We start from the raw sequence: 22,500 nt of genomic DNA, 5'->3' as shown, positions 1-22,500 counted from the left end.
TCAGGAATTATAATTTACTGAGTAGTTTTAAAAATGTGTACTTTTACTTTCCCTTGAGTACATTTTTAGTGCTGTATCGGTACTTTTACTCCACTACTTTCCTTCAACCTGCAGTCGCTACTTTATTTTTTGTCTATGGGGATTAGAAAAATCAGTCCTGTGATTCCTGTCCAATTAAATCGCACATAGAAGGTAAATCGCATCATAATGAACTACCTTAAGACATGGGCGATTTATAAATGCAGCAATCCTTTTGCAAGCATTAAAAGTATCCAATAAGATGTCTAAAATCTTTACATGCAATGACCCAGAGACTGTTTAGATGCATATCACGGATGTTTACTGTATGATGACGAAATGGACTTAACAGCCAGCAAACACAGGATGTCAACATGATGTCAGATTGACGTTGTACCCCAACGTCATGGACGTTGCATTTTTTTTGGAAATGAAAATTGGGTTGACGTCCGAACTCCATGTCACACCGACGTCAATCAACGTCTGATGATGTTACAGCTTGACGTTGTGTGGACGTTACCACTATGACGCCTATCAGATGTTGGACTTTGGTTGCCATACCTGACGAATAAATGTCAGCATTTGATGTCAATATGACTTAGGTGTAAGATGTTCACTCGACGTTGGAGTTTGATCACTTTCTAACAACCTAAAATCAACCAATTATCAACGTCATTTGATGCCATTATTGGACATTAAAATAACATTGTCTTTAGACGCTGGCTAGACATAGAATTTTGGTCATCTAACATCACAACCTAAATTTAACCTAATATTAATGTCTTATGACGTCATGTGCCTGCTTGGCAATAACTAAACCCACTACAGAATGTTACGTTTACACACATCCACAAATTGCATGTAAACGCATCAGCTTTTTACAGCGTAATACTCACTACTTACTACTCGAGTACTTTTGAAAGGGCTACTTTTTACTCATACTTTGAGTAATATTTACAACAGATACTTTTACTCTACTTGCACTACATTTTTAGGCAAGTAATGGTACTTTTACTTGAGTATGATTTTTCAGTACTCTTTCCACCCTGCATACACCCAAAGCTCTTTACAATCGTATCAGGGATTATTTCCACACCACCACCCGCTAAATGTGAAAGGCACACACTTGCATTATGACTTAGACACATTAATGTGGCAATTCTCACTCGAATGTCTCGGTGGAGTGTCTGAATCTCAGTGGAGAACTCCACACACTGCTCCTCCAACTGCTGACGTTTCTGCATGTTGCTGGAGATCTGCAGCTTTTCTCCACGAATCTCGTTCACACTGCTCCTCAAGGCCTGGATCTGCTCCTGCTGGTCCTGGATCAGTTTCCTCTTTAGCTCGATCTTACTGCAGGCTATATATGTTGAGCATCACAAAGATACAAAATTATGAACAAGGTCATATATGCGAAACATTTTCATAACAATAGTTATATACTGAATTGCTTTTACCTACTGAATTAACTTGTATTTTTATTTAAATTATCATTGGGTCTCATGATATAAGTGCTTTTATTAAAGGTGCTGTATGTACGTTTTTGACTCTTCTAAAGCAGGGGTTCTCAAACTTTTCAGCCCGCAACCCCAAAAATAACAATTGCAGTGACTCGCGACCCCCACTATGCTCGTAGGTGTTTATAAGCATACTAATATTGCACACAATGATGCACACACCAATAGGAACTATATAAACATAAGCCTATTGGCTTATAACCAGTGGTCTTATAACCATATTTTTTTATAATCATTATTCATTTGTTTAATTTAATATTTCTCACTTAAGGCGACGCAGTGGCGCAGTAGGTAGTGTACACTCACAGCAAGAAGGTCACTGGTTCGAGCCTCGGCTGGGTCAGTTGGCGTTTCTGTGGGGAGTTTGCATGTTCTCCCTGCGTTCGCGTGGGTTTCCTCCGGGTGCTCCGGTTTCCCCCACAGTCCAAAGACATGCGGTACAGGTAAATTGGGAAGGCTAAATTGTCCGTAGTGTATGAGTGTGAGTGTATGGATGTTTCCCAGAGATGGGTTGCAGCTGGAAGGGCATCCGCTGCATAAAATATGTGGTGGATAAGTTGGCGGTTCATTCCGCTGTGGCTAAACCGAAAAGAAAATGAATGATTATCTCACTTAATGTTTTTAGCACAAGACTATTCTTGGTTTAATTTTGGAGACTTGGAGCCACTTGGAGATCCTCCTTGTTTAGTCGTGGCCTTAATTTTAATGTATGTTAGTGGCATAAAGGTGTCAAAGTTTAATATTGTACCACAAAATAAATCTGCTGCAACTAACGCTATTGCTGTGATGTTAGATGCAACAGCATAATAACCCCAGGGGTCCCAAATAAAATATAATAATTCATAAAACATGATCATTCTAATGGTTTAATAAAATATATGATATTTCTGGAAATCACCAAGCGACCCTCACATGATTTCGCGACCCCCACTTTGAGAACCACTGTTCTAAAGCATAAAAATACCATTATATGTCTGCAGATATTTAACAAACATGCTAAATGAACATTCTTGTTTATCTGAAAAACAATGCTGAAGTCAGATATCCTGCTTTCATTCATTCAGTCAGAAAAGCCCTAAAAGTATGCGTCTGCAACCAAATTGCAACCTCCAGTGAACAAAAACATTCCTCTGAAATAAGACGCAGATTCAGAGTTCTACATGAGGTGGTTATTAATTAGCAAATAATATAAATATTCCGAACATTAAGGTGAGTAGGTTACATTTTAACCCCATGTATTAACAACACGAAACATGACAGTACTTTAAATACCGCCATTCAGAAGCACAGAATAGTGCACTTACTGCACTCCAACAAAATGGTAAGGTTTATAATCTAATTAATACATATTACACCTCTTTAACATTATTAAATGTAGATGCTGAATCACTGATATGTGTTGGCTTGCATTGAGTCAGTTCTAAAGTTCAATTTCAAACGGTTTATATTATTTTCAACATCTGAGGTGAACTATTTGCTGCTGCTTTTAGTAGTATGGCAATAAATGTCATGTAAAATGGCATTCAAACTCATGTTTTTAGCATTGAACACCGAATAAAGCACATAGGGTGTACGTGAGGTTACTGCAGTTCAGCTGAGAGAAATAGAAGCAGTTTCTAAAATGAATATTTCAGGGTTTGGTTAGAACAAAAACTCCTTTTAAAATGGAAAATATTCCTTCTATCGCGTGCCTTTGCTTTCATTTAGAACACGGTTTAAATCAGCCTTTAGGTTCAACTGTCAGGCACACTGCTGTTGGTTTTGTCAATCTGGCAACCTGTGCTTGCCTGTGTTTTGAAGCAGGAGTGCAATACCTAGTTCAACCACAGGGTATCAAACTTACATACTGCATATTTAATGTAAACTTGATGAGATATTTTTTTTAAATATTAAAAATTTCATAGACCCCAAATATTCGAACGGTAGTTCCCATTCACATGATTAACAAAAAGCAATATTAATTCTAGAAAATCAGTTGAACGTACAAGTGTCCAGGCGGTGCTGAGTCTCTTGTTTCTCCTGGCTGACCTGCTGCATGGTGCGGCTGAGGTCAACTCCCTGCAACTTGGCTGCATGTTGAGCGATCTTCCTCTCTACATCCTTTAGATCAAGCTACACATGACAGAAAACATTCTGATTATGCACAATTAGAATACTTCTTATCTTGTGTGTGTGTGTGTGTGTGTGTGTAGTATGCAACTTCACAATATTTTAGCAACACTGACTTAATTTTTGCTTTGGTTTCTGACATCTTAACTGAATAATGGCTTACATTTTGCTCTGTTTATTACAAAGCTATTGTACTATTGTATGACTTTATATGACATGGAAATGAGATACAATACATAATAAACCTGCAGTAACATTCACTTTCAACAAGACTCTTCAAGGTAATAAATAAAAGTTTATTTTTAAAATACAGTGCATCCGGAAAGTATTCAGACAGAGTGACCATCGGGTTAATAATCACCTCCCTGACTATAAGGCCCTTCTCCTCCGATCACTCAGCTTAGATGGCCGGCCAGCTCTAGGAAGAGTCTTGGTGGTTCCAAACATCTTCCACTTACGGATGATGGAGGCCACTGTGCTCATTGGAACTTTCAGAGCAGCAGAAATTTTTCTGTAACCTTCCCCAGCCTTGTGCCTCGAGACAATCCTGTCCCGGAGGTCTACAGACAATTCCTTTGTCTTCATGCCTGGTTTGTGCTTTGACATGCACTGTCAACCCTGGGACTTTATAAAGACAGGTGTATGCCTTTTCAAATCATGTCCAATCTACTGAATTTACCACAGGTCTCTCCAATTAAGCTGCTGAAACATCTCAAGAATGATCAGTGGAAACAGAATGTACCTGAGCCCAATTTAGAGCTTCACGGCAAAGGCTGTGAATACTGATGTACATGTGATATTTCAGGCTTTTTATTTTTAATAAATTTGCAACAATTTCAACAAATCTTTTTTCACATTGTCATTATGGGTATTGTATGTAGAATTTTGAGGAAATAAATGAATTTAATCTATTTACGAATAAGGCTGTAACATAAAAAAAAAATGTGGAAAAAGTGAAGCGCTATGGATTCTTTCCGCATGCACTGTATATGCTGTGTTGTACTGCCATGTTACATTTAAATGAATTCCATAGTCTATTTGGACTGACTAGACATAAGCTTAGACCTGAAAGCGATCCATGAGAGAGATGTCCTGCAGACAGGCTTTGGCTGTCTCTTCCTCAGACACCAGTGTGCACAGCAATGTCTCCTGCTCCTCGATGTCTCCTTTCAGTTTCTCAATGTCCCGATTCACACGCTGGAGTTGATTTCTTAACTCTGGTAGCTCTTTCTCTTGGAGCTCCACTATGGATTGCCTGTCATTACAAGAGACATACTAGCAAATGATTCATTGATATTTAACGCTTCCTTAACATGATGAAAGAATGGATGATAAAAGGTTCTTCTGTGATTAAACATTAATAACAAACATCCCTGACTGGGATAAACATTAAAGATGACATTGGATTAAATTTTTACTTTTGTAAATTGCTTAAACGGTAAACTGATAACCAACTAACAATAGTACAAAGATCCTTATATTTTATATACTAAGGGAATATTGCAGAAGGAATGGGGAAAAACTTGCTTGAGTGTGCAAAGTATTTTTGCAGAACTGTTTTACTATCTCAGGCATTACAGAAAATAGCATTTAGGGATGCAATTAAAGCAGCTGTACTGACAATTTGTTTGAAAAGTAATTAAAAAAATTATTTATATATGAATATATATATATATATATATATATATATATATATATATATATATATATATATACATATATATATATATACATATATATATATATACACATATATATATATACACATATATATATATATATATATATATATATATATATATATATATATATATATATATATATATACATATATATATATATATATATATATACATATATATATATATACATACATATACATATATATATATATATATATACATATATATATATATACATATATATATATATATATACATATATATATATATATATATATATATATATATATATATATATATATATATATATACACATATATACATATATACATATATATATATATATATATATATATATATATATATATATATATATATATATATATATGTATATATATGTATATATATGTATATATATGTATATATATATATATATATATATATATATATATATATATTTTTTTTTTTTTTTTTTTTTTTTGGTTATAGTTGTAACGAATATGGCCGATCAGACACATTATTATTGTACTTGTATTCAACAAATAATACACCAACTTCTCCTAAAAGACTGGATGGTCAATTGTAATCTGATTCCAAGGTATTTGCGACTCACACACAGAAACCTGGTCAAACTTCTATAAGGTCCTTGCTTAAGTCTTATACTTTTAATTTAAACAATTATTTTCTCTTTATGTGTAATCAGGTGTTTTGCAAAAAGTGTCTTGCTTATGTATTAATATTATGGTTTTAATACTTTAATACTGCAATCAATGTTTAACTCTACCACAGCTAAACAAGATCCTAGATGGTTCTTGTTTGATGTCCCTGCAAAGCTAATTTGGTGTTCTGAACGATCGTTTACATTTTATGCTAATACGTGTACAACATATTAACAATTTAAGAAACTTTGAACATTTCTGCATTGGCTTACACCCAGAATGCCTATGCAAATTACTACGCTTAGGAACAAAGACTATAAAACCAGCCTCTGAGGAGTTAACTTCTCATTGGTCAACTCGGATACTGAGGGTAGGTACAAAACTATCCTTATAAAGCTTGTGCCTAAGGCCACCGCCCAGACTAGAGTTAAGCTTAGTGCGTCGCGCAACCAGTAGTCAACACGACTAGCCCTCTTGCTGCTTCAAAACTTAAAAAGGCTGACTCCAACCCACTCTAAGCCTCGCATGGACAAAGAACAGTGCTCAACAGAGGGAGTTCTTTACATCAAAAAGAGAATGCAAGTAACCCTTACAGACTACCACTGAACTGGTGTAAACTAAATGTAACCCTAAACCACAGAAGGGTTAAATTGATTATTTTTGGTTCGCTTGATTGGGTCATACAAAATTTAAGGTTTTTCCATCATCACACTCTTTAATGGCCCATTTCCATTGAGAGGTACAGTAAGGTACGGTACAGGTTACCTTTATCAAGCTAGCATTTCCCTTTTGGTGGATGTGGTGTACGACAGAAAGTTTAGATTATGTCATTTTAACTCAAGGAAATGTTGCTGTAAAGCCGTACGGGTCGTTCACATATCATATGAGAAGCACTTCTCACAAGACAGATGCTTATACACATAAATACTTGTGTATAAATGTTCATTACTAACCTTTCTATGAACATGCTTTGATTATAACTGCAGATCAATGACAGTGTGAAATAGCGTACTGTAACGTCTGCATTTATATGAAATAAATGAATAAATGCAACATATATGTACACATACACACCCTTACAGTCTCAGATATGTTACCAATTATAGATAAACTACACACAGCATACATTTAGTCCTTATTTGGGTTCAAAAACAACATGAAATATACCCCACAGTCAGAGCAAACCTCTCATCTGAGTCTTTAATCTTCAGCAGCACATGTAACCTCCTGTTAGAAAGTAATTTCGTCATTCCGAGATCATAATAGTCCAAAAGGTGATGAAAATAATTAAACATGGCAGTTTGTTCATGTTTAGATTGCAGAATCATCATTTGCTGCTGATTTTTCCCGGCTTCTTTGTTTTTTCGCGCTTCACTCTCGCGTTTGTCTCTTTCAATAAGGATCGGATATCAGAGCGTCTAAAAAATGTCTAACAGCTGTTGTGAATTGTATCTCTTTGTGTCAAAGAACTTAAATATAACAAATAAGATTTTAATGAGATGTATTGTTGGTCATTGGATGGATGCCAGCCTGACTGAGTAGCTTTACTTGGTCAAAGCAAAATAAAGACCTTTTTAAAATGATTTAGGACCTACAACACAATATTTCAGTGAATTTAAAACTTTTTAAGGCCTAAAATTAAGTTTAGGAAATTTAAGACATTTTAAGACCCAGCAGACACCTTAATTTAACTCTTGTGTACTGTTTAAATTTACTACTCATTCGTTATGTGTGTGGATTTTTGGCCCCGATGGCTTCTATTATAATCACATTTTTTGATTGCAAAGCCATGACAGCATTTAATCATGCATTCTTGATTGTCTGTGGTTTTCCCAGTTGGTAAGAGGTAAAATGTATAATTTTTACTGTTGATCATTAGTTGGCAGCATTAACCCTATAGTTAGGCCTGTGCAAAAAAGTTTCAGGTTTTTATATAGAGTTCTATGATGTCACGAGTCTAGTGTTGTCTTCATGTAGTTGTTGTGTCATGTGATATCCCATATGTTGTGTCATGTGATTCCTTTGTTCTGTTTTCTCGCCAATTGTTAGATTCAATAGTTCCACCTGTGCCACACCCCTGTATGTACTCAGTTTAATCATGCCTTGTGTTTTTATACCCCGGAGTTTAGTTTATTCATTGTCCAGTATTGTATTGTCACTGTAAGTCCTTATCCTGCCTGCATTTTGATGTTCCAGTTCCTGTTGTAAGTGTTGTGTAAAAAAGTTTTTTTTTTTTGATAATCCGCCTTGCATGAGCTTTACTGCATAGCACAACAGTGACATGTGGAGTAAAACAACAGATTATAGTGTGTGTGCATAAATACACTTCATATGTTTATTTTGTTCTGAGAGCTGAGATTCTTATTTTGATTGTCTCAGCCATATCATCATTAGTGCTCAAAGGTCTCTCACACACACTATACTCCATATAGAAGGCTGAAACTAAGCTTTTTTTGCACTGAAACTGATGATCAACGGTAAAAAAAAATAAATAAATTAAGCCTCCACCCAACAGGGAAAACTAGCAACAAAAATGAGTATGTGGTGTCATGGCTTTGCAATCAAAAATGTCATTACAATGAAAGTCAACATGGCAAAAACAACCACAGACACAACGAAAGGGTACTACATTTGCTCAGAGTGTATTGTTGAATTCTTGAAAATTTTCAAAGCAATTTCCCAAAATGTGTGTCAAAATAAGCAGAAACACAGAGAAAGTTGTTGCCAAATTAAGCCTCAAAATCACCTCAGAGTGGATAAAACCATTCCCAACAGCACACGAGTGTTACAGAGATATGAAACAAAATGGCTCAATGTGGACTAAGGTGTTTTGATAGGGTAAAAACAGTTGATTTCCTCTACCATTGATAAATCCAATCAAAGTGAGGAACTTTTAAGACCCTAAAAAAAATCTAATAAATCTGTGTAAAATTGGCATCCGATGTCATGTTTAAAGGAGTAAACAATTGACAAATAGATTACACAATGAAAGAATAATAAATAGATTGCCTGATGGGCTTCAGTGTCATCATTTCATCACGTCTGCGCTCCTTCCTCTTCAAGTCATGCTCTGTATTCTTCAGCTTATCTGGGACGAGCCGCAGTTTGGACTGCATGTCATTAATGACGTCCTGGAGCTCCGCCTCTGATGGGAACACGCGCTGACATACGGGGCAGCATGGGTCACCGTCCTCCGTAAGCTGACTGATGAACTGACTGTACACAGCTGTGGCACCTGCCAACATGGCTGGACAAAGAAGACCCAGGCCAGAGAAAAAGGACAAAACAATCACATGGAAGAAAATCTAACATTGAATGTATTGAATAGACAGCACTCATACAGGGTTCCCACTCTTATGGACACCAAATTCAAGGACTTTTAAAATCACTTTGAATTTTAAATCGAGCACCTTTAGGTGCAGTAGGTGATTGTCTTCAGAAACATTAGTAACACTTTATAATAACTACACATTATGGATCATTTATTAAGCATTAGCATGTAGGGAATTCATTATCTGTTAAGCATTAACTCTACATTAATAAACGTTAGTAAGCAATTCATTACTGCAGCTACAAATGCTCTATTCTTGACTTATTACCACATTTATAATCCAGGAAATTGTGTTTGAAACGGAACCTTTTTCAAATGCAATACGATTTCCTGCAATAAGGTAAGTCAACTAGGATTTTACAAAGTTAAATAACAAAATAAATTCATCTGTGTAGATAACACCTACCACACTAGTCCTCAATATGCATATCTCATATCTGCAGTTGTAGCTTTATGTCATCTACAGTCAGTGTGCCAATAAACATTGATTTACCATAAACCAAGCCTACGCACAATCTGCATCTGCAAAACTCCACAGGCTTCAGCAGAATTCAAAGGCCATCAGTCATTAGGGTTGGAAATCTCTGGGCACCTCGCAACTCGATGAGATTCAATTACAGTGTGAACGTAAAATGATTATCGATGCATCTTTTGTGCTAATACAGATTTAAATACATAGGCAAAGTAACTGTAATGACCCATATCATGACTCTACTTCCAAGATCTTATTAAATAGCAAATGAAAGTGATTTGGCAAGTCAACAACAAACTCACAAAGAACTAACAGTAAACGCCTTGTAGACATAAGGATTTTCTGAACCACTGACAGAACATTCTTCCAACCAACATCCTCCTGTTGTGTTTATAATGAACAATGTAAATCTTAAGTAAAAAAAATAAATTAATTAATCAATCATTCCAAAATCACAGCAACAAGGTCAATGGTTTGAGTCCCAGCTGGGTCAGTTGACATTTCTGCGTGAAGTTTGCACGTTCTCCCCACGTTCATGTGGGTTTCCTCCTGGTGCTTTGGTTTCCCCCACAAGTCCAAAGACATGTGGTATAGGTGAATTGAATAAGCTAAATTGGCATGTGTGTGAAAGAGTGTGTATGGGTGTTTCCCAGTAATGGGTTGTGGCTGGAAGGGCATCTTACGCTAAAAATAAAGCTTGTGGACAGCATATTTTGAATGACTAACTAGTAATACAAAACTGCTATAATTTACAAATAAATAGTCTTTAAATTGTGAGCATAAAGATGAGGTTAATTAAAAACATGGCAAACTAATTAATAATAAATTAACACATATAACAAATACCATGTGCCCAATGTTTTCATTTCTGCTGTTCTGCAGATTTGTACAAGGGTTAAAAAGGATGTTTTTTTTTAATGCAAAGCTCTTTAATCGTTTGAACTTGAGCAGGTAGATGCGATTGAGACAAATTCTGCACAATCATGGTTTGGGAGCAACATACAGGGTTCCCACTCTTTCATGGACACCAGATTCAAGCACTTTTTTTTAAAGAACCACAAATTTTAAATCAAGCACCTTTGTAATTCATACTCCAGCACATGTAGCCATATGAAAGTCCTCACTGTACTTAACGTATCACTTTATGTTAAAAATGTCATTAAAAATTTGTAATTTTCAAAAACTAACCAAGATTGTCACGTTGAAAAAATGTTAAAATTAATAGTTAAAATTTGTTGAATTCAATAGAGGTAATATTTAAATGTGATTTCTGAAATATCGATAATATGTGCATCATTTGTCAGATTTAAATTTAACATCTTTAAATCAAGAATATCTCTGTTTTTCCAAATTCAAGCACTTTCAAGGATCTGTGTTTGTTTTTAAAGGGGTGGTCCAGAGTGTATTTTTAAAGGCTTGGTTGTGTTTATAAGATACAAAGAAATGTGTGTCCATGCTTCATTTCTGAAAATAAAACCAAAAAAAAAAAAACATATTTTTTTCATATATCTTACTTTAATTACATACAGCTACTCAGCTAACAAGAAAACGACTGTCATCTTCCCTTGTTATTCGAAAGCCTGCCCTCAAGAGGCTCTGATTGGTCAGCTAACATGATGTGCTGTGATTCGTGGCTCAGCTCCACATCACTAGGAAGCGTCACGTCCAGTCACGCTTCTACTAGCACGCGCTGTGCGTCTGCTGTGTAAATACTGTCAGTCAGTGTAGCCGTGTCAGTGTGAGGCTAAACTAGACAGAAAAAAAGTGGACACAGCTGAACATCGTGCCTGCTCCCTAAAATAAAATCTGACAAAAAATATTTTCATATTTATTCGGAAAAAGCATCTGCAGGTAATATGAACTGTTCTCATATCCTTTGTGAGTTTGTTATTTGAGATGTAGAACGCAGTGAAAGCGCCCGCATGGAGAGACACTGCAGTGCTGCTGAAGAGATTGTGGGAGTTCACAGCAGTTTGACAGATAAATATGAATTTGTAGCTAAATTGTTAACAGTGCCAAACAGCATTTCCCATTGTTTACATCCTTATTTACGTCCTTGCTACAACATACTGTTAACGCTAAACACTGTGCATGTAATGGATCAATTTTAACAAATAATAACACTTTCAGGTTGTGGCTCATAATCCACAGCTTCTTCTATCATGGTTGGAACTGCTCCTTCTTTAAGAAGTTATTAGCCGAATCCAGCACTGAACTGGAAAAGATTCTGGAAGTTCTCCTTTGTCAAATGCTGGAGAGCTATCTTTTTATAATTCTCTGGAACATAATTAAAATTATACTGTAAGCACTTCTCTCTTCGTGCCGTGCCCTTTGGAAGCCCAAATACAGAAACAGAACAAGCTCTGTGGAAAAGCAGCGTTTGGACGGCATTTTAGCTTTATCTACTATAACATCACTGCGCCTCCGGCCATGCCCTTCACTGCGTGGGGTGTATGCGCGTAACCTGAGGGTCTTGTGATTATTTTTGTAATTTCCAAACTTCAGTCGCTGTAGGCTTTGCTAAGCTTACTTTGTAAAAACCAATGTCTCCCTTCGCATTAACCAATGTCTCCCTTCGCATAGTGGACCACCCCTTTAAGTACTTTCCAGGCCTTGAAGCCATATGGCTGAAAATGTTCCTCAAAAATTAGCACAGCAAATCTGCCTGTATATTTTTTTGAGGGTCTAAAACAGGCATGGGCAAACTTGATCCTCGAGGGCCGGTGTCCCTGCAGAGTTTTGCTCCAACACTAATCAAACACACCTGAACACCCTAATTAGTGTCTTCAAGATCACTAGAAAGCTACAAGCAGGTGTGTTTGATTAGGGTTGGTGCAAAACTATGCAGGGACACCGGCCCTCCAGGATCGAGTTTGCCCATCCCTGGTCTAAAATGTAAGATCATCAGAATGACTATGAACACATTTCCCATACCTCTCTGTTTGGAGCACTTTTCCAACTCATCCTCCAGTTTGCTCAAGTCTGACTGGAAATCCTGGCTTCCGCAAACATTAAAAAGTCTCTCTTCATATTTGGCCAGCTGCTCTTCTTTTCGTTTGATTTCTGCTGTGTAATGACTCTTCTTCTGTTCTCCAGATGCGAGCTCTTTACTACAAAAAACAAAAATTGATAATTTCAAACCGTTTTTGTGTGGATAAGGATCACAGAAGCAGTTTATGAATGAAAAATGCACGACAAACCAAAAATCTATTCATTTATTCAGGGTTCGCACACATTTTTACTACAAATTTTTCATAATTTTTCTAAGACTTTTTATAGGTGAATTGTTTAAGCTAAATTGTCCGTAGTGTATGAGTGTGAATGAGTGTGCCTGGATGTTTTCTAGGGATAGGTTGCAGCTGGAAGGGCATCCGCTGCATAAAACATATGTTGGATAAGTTGGCAGTTCATTCCGCTGTGGCGACCCCTGATTAATAAAGGGACTAAGCCGAAAAGAAAATGAATAATGAATAAAGTAATGTTTATTCAGCAATAACTCTCCAGTACCGATAGCAGGACTGTTAACGTCAGAGCTTATCGATACTTCGTCTTTTATAATGTAGCACCGATACCGATAAAGTACAGAGTTTCGGTACCCAACCCTAAACACCATCATTAATTTTAATTTGAATTAATTTTCTCTACATAGAATGCTGATAAATAAAACAAGCTTCCTTATTTTAATTGAACACTTTTTAGTTTTAGTGACGAATAGGGAATCTTAATTTAACAGTAATTTAACAGCATCGATATCTGAATACTGCACCACTCACTCCTATGGCCTGAAGATGACCTTTTGCTCAGGAACTGATAACCGAAACTGAATATGCAGTGAAAATAATTATTATGAATATCACGTGGGTGTCTGCACAAATGTCAGTATTTTCTATGACATCAACGCCGGTGCATGTGTGTATCACTCGCTCAAAGGAAAAACAAATTGTGTGAGATGATAATGGCAGGCAGAAGAAAACACTATGTCAAACTAACTGTCCCATCCATAGACTCTGCATTAGAAACACCTCGCATAAATGGTAATTCAAGTTCAGGCTTAGCTCAAGATTTATAAATAGCTTGTTTGACATGCTGTACCGGGAGAGAGCTTAAGGGATCCTCGGGCCCAGGGCTCCCTTCCTTTCGCAGAGCGAGGGGAGATTGAGCTCAGGTCGGTCTCAAAACTCCCCCTCTGCTGAGGCTAAGGGGAACTTTCTGAGAGTAAGAAATTTAGAAAGGAAAGAAACTGGGGGACTCGGGGAAAACCCATGTGGACACTGGGAGAACATGCAAACGCTGCTGCAAAAAAACAGATGGCCTGGCGAGGACCCTGAGCCAGTGGTATTCTTGCTGTGAGGCAACAGTGCTAGTCACTGGGCCACCGTGCCGCCCATTCTGGATAAAGGTGGAAAAAGGGGAGGAAGGGGGGAGGGGGTTCTTCGACATGAAGATAGTTGTAGAAAGGAAATGAGGATATATATATATATATATATATATATATATATATATATATATATATATATAAGCTGCGTCCCAAATCGCATACTTATGCACTATTCTACGCCATTTTGTAGTATAAATAGTGTAAGTAGTGCGTTCACATTGAAAACTCTTAAAATAATAAGTGCACTTTACCCGGATGATGCACTCATTCAGCCGGTAAAATGAAGTGTGTAATGATGGACACTTCACACACTCAATGACCGCTCACGTAGTGGAAGGGGCGGAGCTATTGGGCGCACATGTTGGATAACTTTATTTATTTTGGATGGTGAAAGCAAAATTCTCCTACGAGAGTGATTACAGCGCCTCCTGATGGTGAATGCGGTTATACTCATGGCAAGTATTATTTGATAGTTTGGTCATTTATTTTACTGATTTGGCAACCGCCAAACGTCATCAGGGAAACGGTTTGAATTTCCGCTTAGTAAAAAAACATTAGTGCTCCATTTGGGACGACACTACCTACATATACTATGCTGTTGAGTGTGTAAGTGCATAAGTACATAGTGCATGAGTGCATAGTGTATAGTGTGCCATTTGGGACGCAGCTATAGTGACTTGGGATCTTTGATTGGAAGATTGTGATTAGCTAATGTGGGCCAGCTGGGTCAATCAAGAGCGCATGCTCCTCTCGAAATTTGTTTAATATTAAACGTCACTTCCTTTTTTTTGTCAATTGATGCAAAGATGATATAATGTAAAGTATAAATATAAAAATCTACATACATTTTTTGAAATGAACATATAAAAAAACTTAAGGATTTAAGATGCTGATGATCGTTAAATAAGATGCCGCATAAACGTCTTGTGAAAAGGGTCCATTATACAAATGTTTGTTAAAAAACAAATTGCTAAAATGTACCACACAGTCGGCGCCAATAGCCTAGTGGTTAGTGCGTCGACATATAGCACCCAGATGCTAGCGACGACCCAAGTTCAATTCCCGGCTCGAGGTCCTTTGCCGATCCTTCCCCTCTCTCTGCTCCCCATACTTTCCTGTCTATAAAGGTGAAAACCCCTAAAAAATAATTATAAAAAAAATAAATAAAAATGTACCACACACTTCATTTTGGTGATCTGCTCTCTAGTGGATTTGATCTCTCTGGATTTGGAGTAGATCCAGTCTTCCAGCTCTTTCTTGTTTGGAAAGTGTCCCAACAGAGACACCAGCTCTTCATTATGTCTTGACTTGATCTTCCTCACCTGCTCCTCTTTGTCCATCTGAAATTTAAAATAAAACAGTCACTTTGGAAAACTGTTTTAGAGACATGATTAGATATCTTGTTTATTGTATTTATCTATAAATAAGATACTATGTTTTAGTGGTGTAACGGATCACAAGTCTCATGGATCGCATCACAGTTTTTGGGTCACTGATCGGACCATTTTTAGACCAGCCAAAAAAGGGGAGGAGACAAATGTCATTTTTACAAAAACAGTAATGCAAGAAACTTTTGGTTTTAAAGGGGTGGTCCACTACGCTATTATATTGTAAACTTTAGTTGATGTGTAATGTAGCTGTGTGAACACAAGCAACATCTCTGAACGTAAGATGCTCAAAGTTCAACGCAAGGGAGACATTGGCTTTACAGAGTTAGCTTAACAAAGCCTACAGCGAACAAAGTTTGAGGACTACAAAAAATACATCTGGCTAGTGAGATCACAAGGGCTTCCGGTTCCACTCATTCACCACACGTATACACCGAGTGCAGAGCTCATTCTGTGTTCTGTTGGACTTCCAAAAGACATGACACAAAGTTTAGAAGTGCTTACAATTCAATTTCAATTATGTTTCGAGTATATAAAAAATATAATATATAGCTAGCATTTGACAAAGGAGAACTACCAGAATCTTCCAGTTCAGTGCCTGATTCAACTAAAAACTCCTCCAATCGACGAAGCTGTGGACTGTGAGCCACAGCCTGAAGTATTTTTATTTTTAAAAATTGATCAATTACAGGCACAGTTTCTAGGGTAACGGTATGTAGCAAGGAGGTAAACAAGGCTGTAAACAACGGGAATGCTGTTTGGCACCGCTAACAATTTAGCTACAAATTCATACTAATCAGTCAAACTGCTGTGAACAGCCCACAATCTTCACCAGCGGTGCTGTGGCTCTCTATGCGACCGCTTCCCATGCTTTCTATATCGCAATAACAAACTCGCAAAAGATATGAGAACTTTCGCATATTACTTACACATGCTTATTCTGAATATATGTGAAAATCACATGTCAGATTTTATTTTAGAGAGCAGACGTGAGCTTCAGCTGTTTCCTCTTCATTTTCTGTCAGATTCAGCACAAACTGCTGCAGCTAAACAGCTACTCTGACTGACAGTGTTTACACAAGGCATGTGATGCTTCCTGGGGACGTGAAGCTGATCTGCGAATCACAGCACATTATGTTAGCTGACCATCAGAGCCTCTTGAGGGCAGGCCTTTCAGAGGAAATAGGACAATATGATGGTGGTTTCATGTTAGCTGAGTAGCTATATGTAATCTAAGTAGGATCGATGAAAATATAACGTGATTTTCTACAATGAAGCATGAGCACATATTGCTGTGGCATCTTTTAACAACCAAGCCTTAAAAATACACCGTGACCACCCTTTTAACAACATCATAATTTAGAACCTGTAATTTTAATAAAAATGAAATCAAAAATAAATTGTAAAATATTTAATACTGTGAAACATCACTTCGCTACTGTTGCTGATAATGCTCATGTATAAATTTAACATTATAATTATTCGTATTCATTTTTAGTCTCATTTTTAATGAATGATTCAGTAACTCACAAAAAAAAACTGTTTCATAACTAGATGTATCATTTTAAAAAACAATTCAGTGGCAAATTTTTGATGGCTAGTTATCACCAGCTACCTAAACTGTGATTTTAATCTTCACCATAACATCAGTGTTTATAACTAAACTCTAAACTGTTATACCAGTAATTCTGTGTAATTTGATTGTTTGTAACTAACTGAAAAGGTAAAAACTGAATCTATCTCGATCAAATGCAGCACTTTGAAGGATAAATAAACAAATGCAAATCATAATCAATTACATTTAGGTTGCGCGGGTGCTTGAATTGAGATCCGTATTTTAATGAATAATTGTGCAACTATAGCCAACACTCAATGCATTAAGGCAGGCTAACTATTAGTGACAGAAAAAAAACTTTAATAACCAAGGCATTTCGGTGCTACCACAACTTCTTCCGTCATCATTGTATTTTAGAAGAAAGCCTAAATGCTTTCACACATGCGATTTGAAGGACACAAGAGGCAATCTCTTTGAGATCATCACAAATGTTGGATTAATCCACAAGAAAAAAAAGTTATTAATTCATGGGTCAATTGCCTTCCGAACCATAGGTTGTGACCCGGTACACCCCTGATATGTTTATGTATTCATTTCTGACATAAAGGCTGACATAAATAGTGATGAAAACAAAATAAATGTGGAGGTATTTCATTTTTCTGTAATACACTATATTTTCATCTGACATGTTTAAGGAGAGGGTAACAACAACTATAGAGAGATTACTGCATCATTACTTTTTTTTTTATATATATTGGTATATTGGTGTTTTTGTAAAATCCGTTGACTTGAGCAACCTTTGTAGCATTATAGGACAGCATGACAGTGAAAAAAAACAGGAGAAGAGAAAAGTACATCTGGACACTTTTTTACCTGATACCTGAAACTCAACAAATAAAAAAAACCATTTCAATAACCTTCTAGATTTTCGGTTCTAAAATGCAACTTTGGTATCTTCATCTTTAAGGCGCTCTGTCATTTATTTCCATAAATATAAAATTGATAAGTTGCTTCAACAAGACAACTGTACACATTTTCGGTGTTGAAAACCCAGACGTGGCTGTTTTGCTTTTCTTTTAAACAAGATTGCCAAAAGAACAAATAATGATGTCGGCGCCAATAGCCTTGTGGTTAGTGCGTCGACACATGGATGCACCTAGTGTTGTTCACGGCGACCCGAGTTTGAATCCTGAATCTCTGCTCCCCACACTTTCCTGTCTGTAAAATTTCCACTGTCCAATCACAATAAAGGTGAAAACCCCAAAAAACAATAAAAATACGAACAAATAATGATGATACCAGAAATGTATCTTTTTCTCCTATCAACTGCATAAAACATACCTGTCTGAGTTGAAAGACCTTTTAACAATTGGATTCTAGATATTAGGTCAGGAAGAGAGTCTTAGAACAAAGTAAAGAAGATAATGCAGATTTACAAGAAGCCTTTTCTAATTGTAACCATGTGGGATTATCAGAAGGGTTATTCCAATACAACATAAATTTAATGTTTGAAACCCAATAATAATTTTGGAAATTTGGGAGAGATAACCCACCAAAAGAGCGATGTCTTTTACGTATGCAAGGTATTTTCCTATTCCAGATAAAATCAGATATAAAGGAGTCTATGTTGGTAAAGAAAGACTTAGTTGAAAAAATTGAAAGACATTGAAATAAAAATAGCAGTCTAGGCAGAATATTCATCTTAACAGTGTTAAATCTACCTCCTGAAGATTTCAAGGTTCCAACAATCAAGATCTTGTTTTAGGGTGTGTATAAGTGGGCTTAAGTGTGTATAAGTAACCGAGACACCAATGTATTTAATTTTCTTAGTACTTTTTTTAAAAGCAAAGGAGTTAGATAATGTTGTGTAAGCTGTACAATTCACCGGCATAAGTTCACTTTTCTTAATATTAATTTTGTAACCCGAAGTTTTCCCGAATTAATTTAAAAGTCCAATCAGTGCTGGCAAGATTGTAAGTGGATGAGATAAGTACACAAGCATATAGGAGACACTTTTTGTTCAATATTTACTTTATATGTTCCCTTAATTAAGAGTATTCTCTCGTATAGCCATGGCTAGTGGTTCGATTATCAACCAAGCGGCAACCTCCTGCTCTCCCTCGAGAAGCCAATACGGAAGTAACTGAAACTGCAATTCATCAAAATTCCGCTAGTCCTGGCTCCATAATAGAGCAAATTGCAATTGAGCCCACTGTTAGAATGGCCAACTTTACAGCAGAAAAAAAGGGTGTTTACAGCCTGGTACAAAGAACGATTTTGGTTCATATAGCTAATATTAATCTCCATGACAACTGTGAGGGGGGTGAATTTTTTTATAACTCATCCATTTCCTTTATATTAGGTTATATTAAGTTTGCATAATTAAGGGCGTGGCCACTTGAGTGACAGCTAGGTCTCACTGGTCGCCGTCACTTCACCTCAACTGAATTCGTCAGATTAGCCACTGATCTCGACATATTCATCGTATTTTTGTTTTGTTTTATGTGGCTTTACACAGTCAGCTGCCTTTTGGACTTATTTCTTACAATTATCAGATGATATGGGATGCTGTGTGCACCTAATTGTGCTCACAAACCATTCATGTGGCCTCGTTTCCCATGTGAGTAAAGTTATATACTTGTATACCATCTCTATAAATGTTTTTGTTTTATTTAAGATAATTTATGATTAATATTTTTCTTTAGACCTGTAAAGCACTCCAGAATCTGACAGATTGATTAGCTGTAGGCTCTAGAACAGTCATCTGAAGCGTTATTATACAGTGTTATGCCTGGATTTCATCAATAGTCTTGCATTTACTAACACAGACTATATCTGTAGTGTTTGGAAGTAATTCGCGTTTTCCTCGTGTAGAAAAACGTCATAAGAACAATGTTTAGTGGCTCAATGTGTTACAACAGTGTTTTTAAAAGTCTAAACACTTTACTGATTTAGTGTACAGCCAAGGACATGTGGTCAGAACACAAACGAGTCGCAAGTAATAGAGTATCAAGAGTTTCTCCCAAAGTAAAGTCTGTCTGCCAGGTAGAAGCAAAGTGCCAGCAGGTGTCTGTAGCTCCGCTCACTTTCCGCCTCTTTGCCATTGTTTGGTATCCCGCCGTGAGTGCGATGACGCGCGAACAAAATGGCGATGGTTGACCGCGCCTACTTGTAGCTTCTTTTGCAGTGTTCAGAAACCTATGGGTGACATCACGGATACTTCGTCCATATATTTTACAGTCTATATTACCAACGCAAATAAAAGAGAAGATAATGGGCAGCCCTGTCTCGTACCACGTTGCAAAGAAAAAAAGGAGATAGATTTTTATTCGCACTGCTGCCACCGGTAAGCTTTAAATTATTTTAAACCAACGTATACATTTTGAACCAAAACCAAATTTTTCCAAAACAAAAAAAAAGAAAATCCCACTCCACCCTGTCAAACGGTTTCTAAGCATCAAGCAATAGTAGTACCTCAGAAGTATTAGATGGATTGGGGTCATAAAGAATATTTAAGAGTCTACGTATATTAAAAAATAATTGCCGGTTTTTAATAAATCCAGTTTGATCACTCGATATTACAGAAGGCAGAATGTTTTCCAGCAATGAGCTAACATTTTGGCCAGGATTTTGCTGTCTACATTGAGGAAAGAGATGGGGCGATAAGAGCCACAATCGAGAGGTTCTTTATTTTCCTTGAGAATAAGTGATATGACTGCTTGTTGCATAGTTGGAGGCAGAGTGCAAGAATGAAAGGATTCCCCAAATACATTTGACGACAGTGGAGTTAAGTCATTCCTAAACATTTTTATAGAATGATTATTGGGTAATATGACAAATGGGTAACACTTTAGAATAAGGTTCATTAGTTAATGCATTTACTAACATGAACTAATCATGAGCAACAGCATTTATTAATCCTAATTGAACATTTACTAATGCATTATTAACATCCAAGTCCATGCTTGTTAACATTAGTAACCGTGCACCGTGAGTTAACATGAACTAACAATGAACAACTGCATTTTCATTAACTAACAGTAACCAACATGAACAAATACTGTAGTAAATGTTTTGTTCATGTTAGTAAATGCATTGATTAGCATTAACTAATGAACCTTATCAGCATATTCATCTTAACAGTGTTAAATCTACCTCCTGAAGATTTCAAGGTTCCAAAGATTAAGAACTTGCTTTAAGTTGTGTATAAGTGGGCTAAAGTTAGCATTTTAAAGTTTATAATATTTATGAGTAACCGAGACACCAAAGTATTTAATTTTCTTAGTACTTATTTTTAAAGCAAAGGAGTTAGATAATGTTGTGTAAGCTGTACAATTCACCGGCATAAGTTCACTTTTCTTAATATTAATTTTGTAACCCGAAGTTTTCCCGAATTCATTTAAAAGTCCAATCAGTGCTGGCAAGATTGTAAGTGGATGAGATAAGTACACCAGCATATAGGAGACACTTTTTGTTCAATATTTACTTTATATGTTCCCTTCGATTACCAACCAAGCAGCAACCTCCCGCTCTCCCTCGGGAAGCCAATACGGAAGTAACTGAAACTGCAATTCATCGAAATTCTGCTAGTCCTGGCTCCATAATAGAGCAAATTGCAATTGAGCCCACTGTTAGAATGGCCAACTTTACAGCAGAAAAAAGGTGTTTACAGCCTGGTACAAAGAACGAATTTGGTTCATATAGCTAATATTACCCTCCATGACAACTGTGAGGGGGGTGAATTTTTTTATAACTCATCCATTTCCTTTAGGTTATATATTAGGTTATATTAAATTTGCATAATTATGACTGCTTAAATATGCATAAGATATGACTGCTTGTTGCATAGTTGGAGGCGGAGTGCAAGAATGAAAGGATTCCCCAAATACATTTGACGACAGTGGAGTTAAGTCATTCCTAAACATTTTTATAGAATGATTATTGGGTAATATGACAAATGGGTAACACTTTACAATAAGATTCATTAGTTAATGCATTTACTAACATGAACAACACTTGAACAGCATTTATTAATCATAATTGAACATTTACTAATGCATTATTAACATCCAAGTCCATGCTTGTTAACATTAGTTAATGCACCGCGAGTGAACATGAACTAACAATGAACAACTGCATTTTCATTAACTAACAGTAACCAACATGAACAAATACTGTAGTAAATGTATTGTTCATTGTTTGTTTATGTTAGTAAATGCATTGATTAGCATTAACTAATGAACATTATTGTATAGTGTCACCGACAAATGTGCAAAATTGAAAAATTTTGACCAGAAGGCTCACTGAGATCCCAATTTGAAAGTTATTTGGATTACAAAACAAAAGCTTTTTAAGATAAAAAAAAAAAAAACGTTGCGTTGACACCTTTCC

At 36.4% G+C, this 22,500-nt stretch overlaps 1 protein-coding gene across 1 annotated transcript in view; it reads right to left on the bottom strand.

Moving 5' to 3' along the window:
- rad50 (RAD50 homolog, double strand break repair protein) overlaps positions 1-22,500 on the bottom strand; it is a 79,612-nt gene that overhangs the window by 30,019 nt on the left and 27,093 nt on the right. The window contains exons 12-17 of the mRNA XM_056446333.1: positions 15,349-15,506; positions 12,723-12,898; positions 8,995-9,232; positions 4,710-4,899; positions 3,521-3,647; positions 1,185-1,378 (exon numbers count right to left, since the gene is read on the bottom strand). Coding sequence (XP_056302308.1) covers positions 1,185-1,378; positions 3,521-3,647; positions 4,710-4,899; positions 8,995-9,232; positions 12,723-12,898; positions 15,349-15,506 — 1,083 coding nt within the window. The remainder of the gene's footprint in view (positions 1-1,184; positions 1,379-3,520; positions 3,648-4,709; positions 4,900-8,994; positions 9,233-12,722; positions 12,899-15,348; positions 15,507-22,500) is intronic.

Source organism: Danio aesculapii, chromosome 21, assembly GCF_903798145.1.
Source record: "Danio aesculapii chromosome 21, fDanAes4.1, whole genome shotgun sequence".
Lineage (NCBI taxonomy): Eukaryota > Metazoa > Chordata > Actinopteri > Cypriniformes > Danionidae > Danio > Danio aesculapii.
Note: the sequence above shows the minus strand (reverse complement) of the source record. Positions and strands in the feature narration are given on the sequence as shown.